The following is a 16,744-nucleotide window of genomic DNA, read 5'->3' on the forward strand; positions in this document are numbered from 1 at the left end:
TGGACTGTGCTGAGTCTCCTTCAACTACGTTCTCATCGCAAAGGTTTGTTTTTTTTTTTTCCCAGGCTCTGCGGGCTGGTCTCATATTTCTTCATGCTTTGCCTTGCATATTTTTAAGTGGCAATTAAATAGCACCAGGCTGACATTGGGAGGGGGGAGTGCTCCTGTCGTCCAACTCGTGGGCCTGGTGCTGTGGAGCAGATCAAACAGGCTCAGGAGAGTCCTTCTCATCTTCAAATGGGGAATTTTACAGTTGAAACCCAGCTTATCCTCTCCATTTGCTGAGTTTTCTCTGTAACCAAGCCCTGAATAATTTAAATAACATAACATCAGCATTAGGCTTCCAAAGCTGCTGGTGTGTTTGTGAGGGTTGCTACTGCCAAAGGCAATTACACACAATTGCTCCAGGAAGTTCACTATTACATCTACTTATTTATTTAGATTTAAACCTTGTGTTTGGTTTGTTTTTATGTTGGTATTTTTTTTGGGTTTTCTTAGAGTTGTGCTACAGGAGCACCTGGAGTATTTCAAATTGATGTGTTGCGCTGGTGAACAGGTCCAAATGAAAAGCACCCAAAACCATACAGTTCATGCCCAAAGCACTGCTTGGGAGTTCTAAGGGTTTCACGGTGAAGATGAAAACACGCCGTGTGCCACAGGGGGTTGTGTGAGTCATTTCTCCGCAGTGAATGCAGTTGGGCATTGCTCTGATGGGGACAAGGGGGTCCCCAAAGGAGGGAGTGGCATCCTGCAGATGTCTCATCCCACAACAGAGAAAAGAGGAGTACAGTGAATGACTGGCACCCCAAGGGCTCTGCTGCCTCACTCTGCCCTGCAGAAAGGGTCAGGAACATGCACTGCAGAGGGGTTCCCTCCAAAAGCAGGTCTTGGGGACCAGTCTGGGCAAGCCCACCTGTCTGGTGTTGCCTTTTTGGTGTCCCCATCCCATGGGAGTTTGGGCTTTCTGGGAATTCTTCATTGGAGGGGAAAACTGGTCCAGAAGTGTGAGTGAGCAGAGGATGCCTGGAAGCCAGGGTGGCACCGGAACTGCTGCTGGAAAGTGAGGGTGAACGATAGGGTCAAAGTTAGGGAGGCTGGATTTGCTGGTGAACTTCCGGGCACAGGGGCTTTTTTGCCCTGAACCTCTGGGCACAGGGGCTTTTTTAATGGAGGTTATCTCTGCCCAGGGTGTGCAGGTGCCTCCTTTCTGCTCCTGGGCAGCTGCTGTTCCCAGTCACTCCCACGATGGTAACTTTAAACATTTTTGCCTTCACCTTAACTATCAGTGGCAGAAATGGTTCATGGTCTGCTGACCCAGATGGACAACAGGGATTTGCTGCGATGATCCTCTAGCAGCTGCAGCCTTTACACCAAGATGCCCATGAGGAAATCCTCCTGGAGCAAGGTGGCCGTGCCTCCCTCAGATGTGCTGATACAGAAAGTCTTGTGCAAATCCCACTGGAGAAGTTAAGAAGTCCTGCAGGTCCTCATCTTCCTCATGGATCCGGATTTGGAATCAGTATGTGCGTGTAATTCAAGATGAGGTGGGTAAGTGGAAGTCATGGATTTTGCCAAGCTAACCACTACAGCTGGGAGAAGTAAACAAGATTTGAGTGCCCTGACCTTCCTTCAGGTATGTGCATCTATATATAGGGCTGTCTATGTATACATGTCTATATATATCGTGCGTGCATATAGTTCTGTGGATATATATATGTGCTGAGAAATGGTTTGAAATTGCAGCAATGCTGTGAGATCATCTGCTCGCACCAGGCTGTGCCAGGTGTCAACCGGGCTGGATACAGCTCCTTAAGTGCGTGTCCCTCTCTGTGCCCCCGACCTTCAGCTTCCTTGGAAGGCGAAGGTCACCCTCCGACGTGCCACCCGCTCCGCCTGCTTCCTGCCGAACCCGATCCCTGGGCGCGTGGCCTGGAGGAGCCCGCCAGCCACAAGCACCCCTGGCGATGGCTGAGGGGAGCTTCCCAGGTGGGATTTGGGAGACAACACAGGCTGGCAGGAGTAGCGAGGGCGCAGGGGGGCGGGGTTTGGGCCGCAGGCTAGGCAGGGCGTGTTTGGCCCGTGTTGGCTTCTGTAGAGGTGAGGTTTTCGCAGTTGCTTTGGCGGCCTGGAGCGGCCCTAAGAGCTGGGAGCAGCACAGTCCTCGTGGAGTCGTGCCCGGGTGATGGATGGGCTGTTGCTGCGGGGTCTCCTCACTCGCCGTGGTGCTGTGCGGTCGTTGTCTTTTTGATTGGGAAGGAATTCGGCCGCTGGTGCCGGGGGCCACCTGGCACGTGTGCGGGTCACCCTGTCAGCGGCAGGAGGCTGAGAGCCGTGTGTCCCCTGCCCGGGAACCAAGGGGGATGCTGTGAACGGACAAGGGCCAGCGCTTTCCTGCAGGCCGTGAGATGCCGCCAGGGGATTCGTGATGGGGACCCCCGCGCTACCCCCAAGAGCTGCTCTCGGGGCTGAGCAGGGCTTGGCTGCCCCGTGAGCGAGGGAGAGTGGCTTTGCGGTTCGGGGGTCGCCCCCAGCCCCGCTCCCGAGCCCCCTGCCCGAGGCTGGGCTGGGCGCGCAGCTGCCGTGTCACCCCCCGAACCCCAGGCGGGGGGCTGCAACCCGAGCCTGTCCCCAGGGTCCCGCAGCCCCGCGGCCTCGTCCCGGCGACGAGGACAAGTTAATTCCCAGATGGATGCGCCCCGAGCCCCGCATCTGCCGCGGGTACGGGGGCTGGGGTCGGGGGGGGCGCGGGGCCGGGCACAGGTGCGGGGCCGCCGCCCGGTTATAAATAGCGGGGAGGGGCGGCCCGGCTCCCCCCCGTGCTCGGTCCCCCCCTCCAGGGCTCGGAGCGGAGCGGGATGCGGCGCCCTCCCTCCCTCCTCCCGCCCGCCGGCAGCATGAGCCCGTCCTTCCTCCTCCTCCTCCTCCTCCTCGCCCTGCCCGCCCGCGCCCGGCGAGAGCAGGTGCCCGGCGGGGCGCAGCGGGGCCGCAACGCCCCCGCGTCTTCCTCCTCCTCTTCCTCCTCCCCGGCGGCGGCGGGGCCGAGCCGCTTCCCGCGGAGCCGCCCGGATCGGCGGCGGGGCCGGCTGTACTGCCGGGTGGGCATCGGCTTCCACCTCCAGCTGCACCCCGACGGCCGCGTGGACGGCGCCCACGACGCGAGTCCGCTCAGTGAGTGGGGAACGGGCGGTCTGGGGGCTGCCCTGCCCGGGCCGGGGTAGCAGGGCTGAGCATCCCTATCCTTGCGGTCTTCCCATCCCCGCGGGGGTTGTCAGAGCCCCTCGCTCCTCCCGCCCTCGGCTGGGGTGAGCTGTAGCCCCGGCGGCCTCGGGAAGGGGGATTTGGGGTGCCGGGGGGGGCTGTGTTCTGCGGGCTCCGTGAGAGCTGCGTGTCTTCCTCTGGGAAGTGCCACCTGGGGGATCGCCCGGCCCGAGGAAGTGAGCCCGTGGGGATGGTGTGAGGGCAGGAGGTCTGCACTTCCACCACAGCCCCTTGCCAGGCACCTGGGGGAGAGGATGCTGCCCTTTTTCTGTCCTTTCCCCGTGGAACTTTTCCATCCCTCTCTCTGCATTCTCATTCTCCCAGCACAGTGATAGGATATATTCAGTTTAAAAATAGGACTGAGGCTGACGTTCCCCTGAGAGAAAGCTGTGCTAACTCATGGCTTATCCTCTGGTCGGAGTTGCCATGATATCCTGCTAGAGGGAAGGAAATGGCAGGTGGGGATGAAAAATCACTTCAAGAGCCCGAGGGCTTGGGCCCGAGGTGACCCTGGCAGCGTGCGTGGCTCAGCTGTTGAGAGCGCTCACGGAGCAGCCGCCACATCTGCCCAGGACCAAAGAATTCGGGCCCCAGGCTGTGCCGCGGCCCCACGAGAGAGGACAACCCCTGGGCAGGAATGCTTGGAGCCCAGGAGCTCTGCTTGGGGCTTCATGGGTGCTGCAGACACGTAGCCTGGAGCGGTTTAGGGGATGGATAGGAAAACGGGGCACCCATGTCACGGCTGTTTTGGGAGACGTGAGTTTGGAAGGGCTGGCAGAGGTTTGGTGCTACAGCTGTCTTGCAGAGACCTGAATTATGTGAAGTTCCTTCCTCCTTAACCTGAGATGTCCCCCCCCCGGAAAGGCCACAGTGACACCAGCTCCACACGTCGGAGCAGAGCCAGCCCTGGCTGGGCACGTGTGCTGGTGAGGGGGGGCTGTGCCAGAGTGTTGTGGTGAGGAGCCCCTCATGAGGAAGAAGTTGGCTTTTGGCAGGGAAACCTCAGCTTTGACCCCTGGGAAATGGGGCTTGACCCCAGGTAACCCCAATAAACAGGAGCATGTCTGCCATGCCACACTGCTGCTGTAAAAGACAGCAGGTTTCGGGGTGCCCTTGAGGACAGACAAGTGTCTGACAAGGTACTTGCCTTGCTGCAGTGGGGCTGCAGAGCCTCGTGGCTTGTGGCCTGGGGCACGTGGGGTGGCAGCCCATCAGGCCCCCAAAGTGCCCCCCAGGCCCTTGGTGCTGGGACTTGGGTGTCTCAGGGAGACGCGCTTCCTCCTTAAAATAAACATGGGAAGTGGTGATCTGATACCCAGCCTTGGGGGATTTAACGTGGCTTCATGTTTGCTCCTGGCATGTTAATCCCACGGCCCTTTGGAGGCCAGGCAAGATGCTCTGTGGGCTCCTTCCTCTGGGGCTGGGGCCACCGAGCCCCTGGGGCTGCAGCTGGGCAGCAATGCTGCTTCCCCAGGCTGCAAAGGGTGCGCTGGGGAAATGGTGTTGCCCCCCAGCTGGGAGGGGTTGGGGGGATGCTTGCCCTCTGCCTAAGTTACCCCACACCACTGAGGGAGGTGATGTCTCGGTGCTGTTGCTGAGGGATGCTCGGAGGGTGCAGTTCTTCTGCCAGATGAGTTGTAAGTCACACATGCCCCATCAGGGGCCAGAACCCCATCATGCTCAGAAAACTCCCATTTTTTCCATGGCTGGGCTGCTCAGTGCCCCTTTCCCCAAGTCCTCCTGGGAGGAGCGGGTCTGAGGGAGCATCATCAGTACCTCTAGTCCCAGCTGGGTTGTGTGGCACTGACTTCCCAAGTTCAGTGTCTACAGGATGAGGACAGGCAAGGCTGATCCCAGCAGGCTGGTGTAGGCAGAGGAGGCTTTTCCAACCTTTGGGAGGGATTTCCCCAAGGGTTAACTTGTTCTGCCACAGCCCAGCCAGGAATTGTGCCCCAAAACTGAGCTTTTATAAAAACTCTAAGTCTCAGCCACCACTCTGTATCCATCCCGGGGTGGATGGAAGCCACTCTGTGGGGCACAGGGATTGAGCAGGAGCTGGGTGGAGCCAGGGAGCTGAGGAGCAGGGACGTGGGAGAGGAAATGCAAACCTGTCAGACTGAGTTGTATTTATTTTTTCTTTGTCACACCGATGTGAAAAGAACTGTGATTTATTTTGGGATTTCTGTCATCCTAGGTATTTTGGAAATATTTGCTGTGTCTCAGGGGATTGTAGGAATACGAGGAGTTTTCAGCAACAAATTTTTAGCGATGTCAAAAAAAGGAAAACTCCATGCAAGTGTAAGTAAACCCCCCTCCCTTATCAGTCCGCGTTGTTTATTAAAGGCTTTGTGACACCTGCACGTGTCCACACAGTGACAATCCCAGGCAGGGCCCTGGCGTGCCACCCCCCTCGGGCTGCCGGGATGGCGCCACGCAGACAGATAGGGGACAGGTGGGGCTGAGCCCCCGAGCCCACCTTCCTCCTTAGCGCGTTTAACCGTGAAAAGTGCGCCTTTTTGTGTGCAGTTGGGTGTTTGCATCAGCAGAGCCTGTTCTTTGAGCACGGCTGGGTTATTTTTAGCCGCTTCTGCAGCAGATCGCGCAGAAGGGTTTAGCCAAATGTCTCCCGGCGAGAGGCACGAGCGGCGCCGGCAGCCCCGGGGCTCGGGCTGGCTTTGCCCTTGGGGACAGGGAAGCCTGGAGAGGGCTGGGCAGGTGAGGTCCAGACGGTGCAGGTATGGTGAAGCTAGCGTGGAAAAATCCTGGGCGCTGGTCTCTGCTGTCAGGCTGTTTTCCTGATGGCTGAGGTTTCCGGCAGGTCTCATTGTGCTTTTTCCAGCTTTTTGTGTTGAATGAACCCATAAGGCGATTTTGCTGCTTCTTTCAACCTCAGGATGCTGCTTCCCTGTTTCTCATCAGTTCCAGAGATCATTTAAACAAGCACAATGGACTCCTGCGCCCTCATGAAAGCCAGAGCCTTCGAAAGGTGTCTATAAAGGCACCACCCCAGAAGGGCATTTTTAAGGCAGCATCTCATCCCTGAAGGTGATTCCCAGAGAGCCTGCTCAGGGCTGATGGCTGGGGAAAGGGAAAAGCCGATTGCCCATCCTGCAGTTCTGAGACAAACCTATCAGTCCCAGAGCAGATATCACAGATGTGCTTGCACTGCCCAAGACTGCAGATCACTTCCAGGGAGATTTATGAACTCACCTGTCTTTCCCTTAAGACTTTTTGGAGTGTTGCTCCTGAAACCTATTGATGCTGAAAGAGTGAGCACGTGGTTGCTTATTTTAAGAGAGAAAATAGGAGCACAAATGGTGTCTAGGGGTAAAGGGGAATGGTTTCATGGAGGAAAACACGAGGTGAGGCAAGGGGCAGTGCAGGAGGAGAGGGAAAGGATGGAGAGGAGAGGGAAGCAGGCAGAGCGCGATTCCTGGATCCTCCAGAGCCTTCCCTTCTGGTGTACAATGGGCCTCTTATCTGAGTGAGGCCTTGATTTATGCCCTGGCACAGGCAGAAATTAAATCAAGCCTCATTGGTGCATGGTTAATTGTTGACACACAAAGGGCAGGGCCAGAGAAGGACCTCAATCAGGAGGGTCAGGGCAGGGGTGAAGACACACGATGCTCCGCTCGGGTGAAAGCCACAAATTTGTAGAAACTTGACCCAAATGTCTAAAGATTGCTGGACTAAACAATGCCAATAATGCAAACCCAGCATCTGTTGTTCTTTCCTGCGCTGGCAGGATTGAAGTTATTTCATGGCCTAATGAGTTCTGAGCAGTACAAAGCACGTCCTGTGCCCGTCACTCAGGGCAGTGCTTTGATATGGGAGTCAGGCCGGGGACTCTGCGCTGAACCACAGACTGAAGTCTCTCCTGCAGGAATTTGGGCTCCTTCGAAACTCACTCTTGGGCTCAGCTCCATCCCAGCTTGGTGTTTTACAGACGCTCTCCTCCTCTTTCCTTTTTTTTTTTTTTTTCATGCCAGCTTAATTAAATTACTGAGTGGTTCATTTTTAGAGGCACCAGTTTCAGAAAATGACAGTTATCCCAGCAATTATCAGTTGCGTGCACAGATGGCTTTTTCCTCGTTGATAAATCCTCGCTCTCCTGTTTGTCCATTTTTAGCATGGAGCGGGTGGGAGGGGTTTTGTGCCTGTCCAGCATGGACCCCAGAGGAGAGATTTGCCCAGGTAATTCTCCCTTTCCAGGAGTTGCCACAAAGCCGCATTCCTGGCTGGGGCAGATCTCTGCTCAGTTGGATTTTGAAATTTAATTAACTTCAGGACGGCTCTTGGTGATTGTCTCTGGAGCTCTGCAGGGCAAATCCAATGCCAGCCATGTGCTGTGGCTGCACCACCTGCCCTGTGCAGGAAAAAATGGCTTTTCCTGGCTGGAGCAGTACAGTGGTGAGCGGAGAGGCCAGGACACGGGCAAGTCTGACAGGATGGTGGTGAAGCAGCTGTTGATGCTCTTCCCAGGCCAGAGTGAGGGCTTCCCTCAGCTCATGGGATGTCCTCCCTGGGCACTGCCATGCTTGCTGGGGCTTCAGGGAGCACCAAGGGGCTGCAAAGCCTTGCTGGGGAAGGTGAAGGCTAGTGCATGGGGGAAACAATGGAGAGGGTGTATGAAAGACAGGGAGAGCAAAAATGAGTCATGGAGGTGACATCCCTTGGAAGCAGTGAGCTAAAGATGACCTAATGCCAAGTGCTATGAGGCAAAATATGCACGGCAAGATGAGGGTTTGTGCTGTAAGGCTCAACTTCCTTGGTTAAATTAGGGTTTTCAAACACTTTCCTTGTGGTTACAAAACCCTGCTGGGTGGCTGGTCTTGTACTCCATCGCTAGTTTCGGAGTTGGAGAGCTCAGCATCTCCTCCATGTCAGTGGTTTGGAGGCATTGTTGTGGAATTGACCTGGGGAAGCTTTTAGGGCACCAGGCACCATGCCCACCATCAGGTGAAAGGGTGGCAGAGGTTTCTGGAGGGGCTGCTGGAAGCTCCAGCTGGGGGTCCTGGGCACACAGGTGGAGTGCTAGGCTCTGCTCTTTTGGTTTGGAATGCTTTTTTTTGTAGGGAAGGGAAGGGCAGGAGGGGACAGAAGGGAAGGGCAGGGCACTACTGGGGCAGCACAAGCCTCTTTACTCCCAAAAAAGCCCAAACCTGGGTGGCAAGCCTCTACTGAAGTATCTGCATTGGGGGTTTTCCAAACCATCAGGTGCCTGGCGCCCACAGTGTTGGTGCCCCATGTTTTCACCCACTCCTTACGGCCAGGTTTTGGGAGACAGACAAATCAGCAAACCTCGGGGGTGGGGGACAGGTACCACCTGCCCCTCGCTAACGGTGTCCCCCGTGTCCCCGCAGGCCCGGTTCACGGTGGACTGCCATTTCCGGGAGCGCTTCCAGGAGAACAGCTACAACACGTACGCCTCGGCCGTGCACCGCAGCCCCCGCTCGGGCCGCCAGTGGTACGTGGCGCTCAACAAGCGCGGCAAAGCCAAGCGGGGCTGCAGCCCCCGCGCTCGGCCCCAGCACGTCTCCACGCACTTCCTGCCCCGCTTCTGGCAGCCGCAGCCCCCCGAGCTCGCCTTCACCGTCGCTCTGCCCGACAAGAAGCCCCCGCCGCCCAAACCCAAGGTGGCTCCAGCCCCGCCTCGGAAGAACCCCGGCCCCGTCAAGTACCGGCTGAAGTTCCGCTTCGGGTAGTGGCGCGGCAGGGATGCCGCTGCCGGAGAGACTGGGCGCCGGGGAGCTTTGGGGGTGACCCCACGGGGAACGTGTGCCACCCTCTACAGATGGACACGGGGAAGCTCCCAGGTGGCTGTGCCAGGCTCGAGGCCTTCTCTTCACTGCACAAGCTGGGTGGCATCCCTGGGGACTTGTGCTGGGATGATGCAGCTCAGGCTTGCCAAAGAGAATTCCTGCGGTGAACTGAAAACACTGGATGGACCTCGGGTTAGCGTTCTGTTGGTGGAAGAATTAGAAAGGTACCTCTATGGCAAACATATTTTCTTACCTTATTTTCACTAGTGACTCCTTTGACAATCATTTTCATACAAGAGAGATGTTCAGAGCCAAGCAGTTTTGTTTGTTTTTCTTGCATCTCCTTCTTGCTGCACTTTTTCCTCCGACCATACCTCAGGCACTGTATGTCCAGGTCTGTCCCTTCCCCTCCTCTTAGAAACCAGCTCTTCCCTTCCACAACAAAACACTGAGACCAAGCCCTGCAAATTCAGTCGCCTTACCTGTGGTGTGAGGGGGTCCTCAAACTCCTCGTTGGCAATAATAGGTGTGTGTATATATTTTGTAAGGGTTGCAGGCTTGGGGAGGGTGGCTGTTTGCAGCCCCAATCCTGGTGGTCTCTCCCATTCTTCCCCGGACAGCTGGAGGAGCGAGTCTCTTCCTGTCCATCCAAGTATGGATTCAATGCTTGTTTTTAAAATACCTCTGCCCTGGTACCAGGGCATTCCTGCTCCCTGGAGGAGTCCTTCCACACCCTGGCTCCCTGGGGACAGGGATGCCTGTGGCCCCCAGGTGCCCACCAGTTTCTTCCAACAGTTTTTGCTGCTGATTTATTTACTCTCAATACATTTGCAGAGGCAGGGAGCAAGGTTTTTATTTTACAGTGAGCGCGGCGATGTGGCAATAAATGCTTGTCCATTCGGGAGTGTTATTCCCCCCCAGGTTGCCTGAAGGCCCTGATGTTGAATTGTTTCTCTGTCGTGGTGTGATCTGTGGAGTAATTGTGCATATGGAGTTTGTAATCAGTGTTGAGCAGTGTTGCTGTACATACAGGCACTGGTAGCATTGAACCTCACCGGTGAAGCCTTAATAGGAGCCCAGGTGGGCTCAGGTTGGCAGAACCCCTCCGGACCTGAGCCCTCCCAGCATCCAGCAGCAATAATGAGCCTCCTCTCCGTGTCTGATTGTGGTACAAACGGCTGTTTCCATTGGAATAGTGGTTCTTTGCCTTTGTCATCCTTCTGGCAGCCTCTGGCTGGACACGCATGCTCCGTGTATGGGGATGGATGGGGATGCTGGAATAAAATAGCTCTGTTTCATTTTATAACCTGGTTGTGTGATCTCTTGCTTTGTTCCTGCCTTCTTTTCCTCCCCTGAAGTTCAAAAGTGAGTGCTGCTAAATTGGCTGCTCCGTGTGTTCTAGTCGGGGCAGGGCTGGGGTTGGCTGGTGTGGTGTCAGTGAGCAGAGTGGGATGGAATGGAGCACAAGGGGTGCCTGTGCTCCCTTTGCCTTGCTTCCCAAATTGTGCCCCAGGACATCCCTCCTGATGGCTCCTCTGGGGGAGCTGTTTGGGCCTGGGTCACGGCAGGGTTGGGTGAACAGGGGTGTCCTGTGCTCCCTGTCACTTCCAGCTGGACAGCCTGACTGTGCACAAACAAAATCCAAATGCTGCTGGTGAGGCACAAGCAGATGTGATTAAATATCATTAATTAGTGCTCTGTTCATCTCTGTGGATTAATGGAATCAGAACCTTTGCAGGTGCATGGAGCTCCCCAGACAGGTGAGGCAGGAGCCAATGTGCTGGTCTTGCTGCCAGTGCATCCCCTCAGAGGAAAAAGGTACTGCTTTCATCTTTTTTTTACAGAAAACCCTTATGGGGGAGAAAAAAAAGCTGATGTTTTGCTATTGCAGTAATAATTAAAATATAAAATTATTAAATAATTAAAGTCATGCTATTGCAACAAAGAGGTCTGTGCCAGGTAGTGAGGTTTGCTTAGCAGGAGAGGACTGTAGGCCTTCGAATATGGTAAATATTTCTTTTAAACTTAAAATTGAAATTAATTTTTGGGGTGTTTTTTCTGGTTTTGTTTTCCTTTTCAGCCACCTCAGAGGTGCTTGCTGCGGTGCTGGGGAGAACAAGCTGGAAACCGAAGAAGCTAAAGAGGATTCCCAAATTCCTTTCCAGACAATTGTCACTTTCAGAGGAGAGGTGCAAATCCTCGTGGAGCTGAGGAAAGGGATGCAGGGAGTACAGCAGAGTGCAGTGAGTTGCCACTGTCCCCCAGCTCCCTGGTTTTGGAGACATTTGTTGACATTCTGACAGGAAAAAAAACCTTCCCATCCTTTTTCTCCCTACACCCACCCCTGCCAGGCGTCTATGCCATGTTTCAGATCCTCCAAAAGGATTTGTTTGTGTCCTGCACTCTGCAATGCGCAGCTTGGGAGAAACGTCCTTTAGCAGGAGCGAGAGGAAGAGGATTTTGGATAGAGCTGTCGAGCTTGGGCAGGTGAGAAAAGAAAAATGAGCAACTGTGAGAGCTGAACGGCCCCTTATGGTGCCTTAGGGGCTCCGGAGAGCTGGGGGGGAGCTGTGAGCAGGGCAGGGCGTGCGCAGCCCCCCAAAACGATGGTCACCCCCGCGGCCCTCGCCCATGGGTGGGGAGGGCGGGCACGGTGTCCCCTCCCCGCGGGGTCCCGGCGCTGGTGGCTCCGCTGGGACAGCTCCGGGGGCTGCCCGGCTGGGCTGGGCTGGGCTGGGCTGGGCTCCCCGGCGTGGCCGGGCTCTCAGCAGCGCTCCGTGCCGGGGCTCGTCGGGATCTCCCCCTTCCCTGGGGAACGAAGCGTCCGGCGGCTCCGCCTGGCCCCGGGAGGGACCAGGGAGGGAGGAAGCGCAGAGCTTGAGACCCCGAGCAGGGCTGGGCTCCTTCAGCAGGGGTGGCCGAGGGGCTCCGAGGCACTGGGGCGGGCACGGCGGTCTGGGCGCTCCGGGATCGGCAGGAGAAGCGCTGCCGAGCTGGGGGTCACCCGGAACCAGGGATCGGCTCCCCCCGCCAGCCTTTCCCCTGGGCAGCTCTGTCTGCTGGGGTGTTTGCTGCTGGTGCTCCCCGCCAGAGAGTCAGAAAGTGTGGCACAGACAGCTGTGAGGTGGCAGTGGGGCTGGCTCGGGTGGGCAAAGGCAGCCTTTTGGTGGTCCTGGCCCGGTTTTCAACCAAAAATGCGAAGGAGATCCTGTCCAGATCCTGATCCTTGCGGAGCACGATTTTGGCGCTGATTTACTCCCAGGGATGAATCCGCTCGAGCAAGCGGCATCGCAGCAAGTCAAAGGGTCCCAAAGGCTGGAATTTGCATCTTTAAAGTGACAGCGGGCTCTGCTGGGAGGAAACACCGTGGGGAGAGGGGGGTCCCCGAAGGTGTTGTGTCCCTCACTCAGGGGGATCGCTCAGCGGTGTGATCCCAGCGAGCAGCCACTCCCACCTGTCCCCGGCTGGGAATTGGGAGTGGGAAAGTGTCTGTTTCACTGTGCATGCTGCTACAAGGGATTTGGTATTTTTTGAGGAATGTGTTACCGCGGATGTTGTCACGAGGTAAATGGTCCTTCACCCGGGATGTTTCGCTGTGGATGTTTTTAGGATGTGTCCCTGCTCCCTTCCGTGGGATGGTTTACTTGCGTTTCAAAAAGCCTTTGTGCTCTCTGCTGATGAGTTCTCAGGGTGCTTCTCTGGTTTTGTAGCTGTGGTTTAAATGTAACAGGGTTTTCCCGGGAGCTAAGGCTTTGCTGGAATCTTATCCTGACCAATATTTGAAACACCAGCTGCAGGGTAGCTTCACATGACACACCTTGCAAAGCTGCTTCGGACCAGAGGGTCACTATTTTCTCTCAGCTGGTGGTGTGGGTCCCTCTGCATCCTTTGCTCTGCCTCCTGAATGTCTCCTGCTTAGTTACAAAGCATTATCAGCTAAACCACGGGCTTGGTAGCAGTGGGGCACTTCCTTCGGTCACAGGAATGAGTCCATGTTGCAGAAAATGCATTTGGGAGGGCTGGAGGCAGTGCTTTTATTTCACCTTTCAGACTCTTGGTGAAGCAGGTTGGAATTTTTCTGGTCTAAGCATCACGTGTGAAGTCAAGGGAAGGTTGATGGGGGAAATAAATAGCAGTAAGAGTAATTTCTTCAAAATACCTTGTGCTTCCTGCCTGATGGAAAAAAGCAGGCACCATCAGGAAGCTTGTCTGGGGCTTTTTTCGGGTAAGAACAGGGAAGCAAAAACATCCCCAAGGTTTGTTTTGTGCTGAAGATAGAACATGAAGGTGTCTGTACCAGTGGTGGGTGTGAGTGATGATACTTTTGGGTTGTGTGGTACCTCTGGTCCCCCAGAAGTCAGGGCAAGGCTGCAACAAGGAGGGAATCCACCACAGCTGCAGCTGAGGACAACATTGCCTGTTTCAGACTGTTTAGTCCAGAGTTGGAAGAACAGGCAAAACAGCTTTTATTCTTCTTTCTGTCCAGCACTGGGCATAATTTTAAGATGATGCTGGACTAAGCTTTTTATTTTGGTTTTGTTTGTTTGTTTTTTGTTTTGTTTTGTTGGGTTATTTTTCCCCCTGGCTTTTTAATGTATTTCTAAGTGGTGCAGTGAGGTGCAAGTTGCTGGGTGACGCTATTTCTGACTGTCACAGAAATGGGGGAGAGTGTGTGTGTGCACTTCCAGGCAAATCCAGATGTGACATGGGAAGTCCAAGTGAAGATTTCCAGCCTTGGCTACCCAGGCCATGCCACAGGCTTCTGAAAAAACTTAGTGGTTGCCCCACAGATATTTGTATTAAATTGGGATGGGGATATGTTTATATCTGGGAACCACTCAGTTCACTGTGCTTGAAAATTGTCCCTGAAGTAGCAAATCTGAACATTTTTTCCTAATTCCAAGTGTTATGTCCTTAACATTCCTAATACAATATAAAGCATTTTTTAAAGAGACTTAGGTGTGTTTGGTTAATATTGTACTCTAGGCAGCAGATTTGTTAGGCTCGCAGAAAGGTTTTTTCTCTTGGAGATGTGTTAAAATAATCAACAAGAATTACTCTTGAATAGACTGGTGAAGAATTAACCCGTAAAAAAAAAACCGGAAGACTTTTTTTCTTTGTAGTTTGGGGAAAATATTTGGAATAAATAAATCAAACTATTTCCTTTAACTATTTCCTTTCTAGAGGGATGGTTTGTGATTTTCTTATGAATCCTCAAGCAAATGAAACTGGAATCTAGGAAATGGGTTTGCCTGTGGGTTCCTGCAGTTCATGGTCTGCTGGATCAGGTTTCTTTTGGACAACATAGCTGTTAAGAAAGTGTAAACTCTAGCTAAGATGAGCTAAATACTTACAAAAGGGAAACTGTTTCAAAAGAATTGGCTATCTTTTTCCTTTGGGTGTAGTTTTGCCCAAGGCAGGAATGCTCCAATGTCTGCATCCTCCCAAATCAGGGTTTTTCTGCCCCAAAGCAGGCTGCCAGCCTGCAAGAGGGTTTATTTTCCCCCCTCTCCAAATTACCATCGCACTGTGGAAGTAGTTAAAAAAGATGCTTCTGAGACACTGATTCTCAAGTGTGTGCCATCATTGTTGTCTGAGTACAAGGACTGGGAAGAAATGCATTTGCTTTGACTTGACAGCTGGATTATGTATTCTTTTCCTCTGCTCATTTGTTTCTGTAACATTCTCCTTTTTCATCTGCCATTCCCTACAGTTTTGCTTTTGTTGCTGCCAAGAAACTCCTGTGCTCATTTTTGCTGTGCTTTTCTAGCCAGTAACTTTGGGCTTGCTCTTCTGAAGCACTCTATGAATCCTGCAGCCTTCTCCTTGAAAATTTTTTTCCTGGCTACTGTATTTTGGAAATGGTGCAAGGGAGTGGCAGGTGACAGACAGGCTGTTTTCCTTGTGCACAGGGATGGAAGCACATGTCCACTCTCAGGGCTCCTATCTTACCCCACTTTGAGAGGAACGTGGTTGGAGAATTGCTGTCCAGATTGCTTGTTCCAATCACAGAACTCTTATTTTGCATTTGTGACCCAAGTTGTCAAAGGAGAAGCCTTTGCAGGACAGCGACAGGATGTGTGGATCTCGGGGTCTGGGTCATTAATGTCTCTCCTGAAGTACTTTATTTTCTGTTAAGGCCTTTCAAGCATGCTCAAATATCCTTAAATTAAGTCCATGCACTTGGTCTGGATAGAAGAACAAAAAAGAGTTTGGCAAAACGAGGGTGCTATTGTAGAATTTTTAAAGGCAGTGTGTAGTTTTCCCCTCGAACTTTTCCATGTTCCTTGATGTCACACATCTCTTTGCAGTGACACAAGGTTGTGTCCCTGCACATGCAAAGAAGCAGGACTGAAATTTCGCATTGTTTCCCTGAGAACATCTTGCCACTGAGATGCCTCTTCATTTGGTTTTCCCTGCACACTGATTGTTCTGATTTAAGCTTTGTTTGGGGATACACAGGCAGCACATTGGAATACTTAGGATTTCTTTAAAGCATCACATTTTTTAGGCTTCCTCACTTCACTTGGAGTATCTTTCATAACTTGTAACCTGTGTTATGTTGTGGGGTCTTTTCTGTTTTGGTTGTTTTTCTAGATAAAATCAAAGCAGTGGGTTTAGCACATGAAAGATTAAAGAGGCTTTACCAAAAGGTGGAGACAGTTGTCTAATTTTTCAGTCAGGGCATCCGAGCTGTGTGCTGTGAGTGCAGACAGGCAGGCAAGGTGCAGGATTATTATTTGCAAAGCAATTAAATAATGTTTGTGTTTGATTGCACCCTTAATCATTCTTAAAAACTAATTAAATGCTTCTGAAAGACAACACAGGTCTTGTATCATATTTATTTCTGCAAATCTGCCATCTGGAAGTAATTCAAGTATTTTTGGTTTAAAACTGCCTGCAACCTATACTGAAAATGACACCCCATGTCCCAGCTCCCCAATATATTCACTGTTCTTTTGTATTTTTGAGTGTAGACTTACTTCATCCCATAGAAACTGGCAGGCTGAACTCACCTGAATTACAGAACCATACTTTAGATAGCAGAGTTTTTTAAAGAAACAAACAATGCCAAAACACCAAGCTTTTTATCTGTGGGTTTATTGGTACTGCTCTTTATTTGAGTCACACTAAATAATGCCATTAAAGCCTTCTAAAAACAGTGCTCAGTAGATTTTGCCCTCTCTAAAGAGATCTTCAGACACAAGTTTTTCAATTGCTCTGTCAATACAGCGGCAGAGGTGGAGATAATTGTAGATCCAAGCTGACAGTGTCTCGTGCATCTGTTGTTCACTCCTGGATGCAGAGCTGGGCTTTTTGGGCAGACAGGTGACACTCAGACCACAAGGGTTGTTTAAACCTTGTACTCTGTTTAATGAAGACCCAGAGTGGGTGGGGAATTTGTCTTGCTGCTGTCCCAGGAAATGGAATGCAGGAGGTTCCTACAATATTGGTATCGAAGCTGGAATGTTCAAGGATATTGGTGTGATGATTCTCAGGGATGAATCTTACTCCCAGCAGCCTGTAGAGTGGCAGTGTAGAACATGACAAAGCAGGGTCTGAGGGACAGGCAGGGTAGGAACAGCAAGGTTCTTCCTGCTGGCAGCTCAGTTTTGTGTTGCTGATGTTTTCAGAGCCAGGGCAGACCAATTTCCTTCTGGTGCACTGCAATAGAATCCAAGCCTTAAAAAGATTTTGTTTGTCCTTAGGCTGAAAAATATTGC

The 16,744-nt window shown here is 52.8% G+C and overlaps 1 protein-coding gene across 1 annotated transcript; it reads left to right on the plus strand.

The window, feature by feature from the left end:
• Positions 1–1,652: 1,652 nt before the first annotated feature.
• Positions 1,653–10,322, plus strand: FGF5 (fibroblast growth factor 5). The gene is made up of 3 exons (XM_085057901.1): positions 1,653–3,168; positions 5,453–5,556; positions 8,622–10,322. The coding sequence occupies exons 1-3, from the start codon at positions 2,856–2,858 to the stop codon at positions 8,961–8,963; spliced, it is 759 nt and encodes a 252-aa protein (XP_084914027.1). The 5' UTR covers positions 1,653–2,855; the 3' UTR covers positions 8,964–10,322.
• The last annotated feature ends 6,422 nt before the right edge of the window (positions 10,323–16,744 follow it).

The sequence above is a fragment of the Lichenostomus cassidix genome, chromosome 4, assembly GCF_008360975.1.
Source record: "Lichenostomus cassidix isolate B80296 chromosome 4, HeHo_3.0, whole genome shotgun sequence".
Classification (NCBI taxonomy): domain Eukaryota; kingdom Metazoa; phylum Chordata; class Aves; order Passeriformes; family Meliphagidae; genus Lichenostomus; species Lichenostomus cassidix.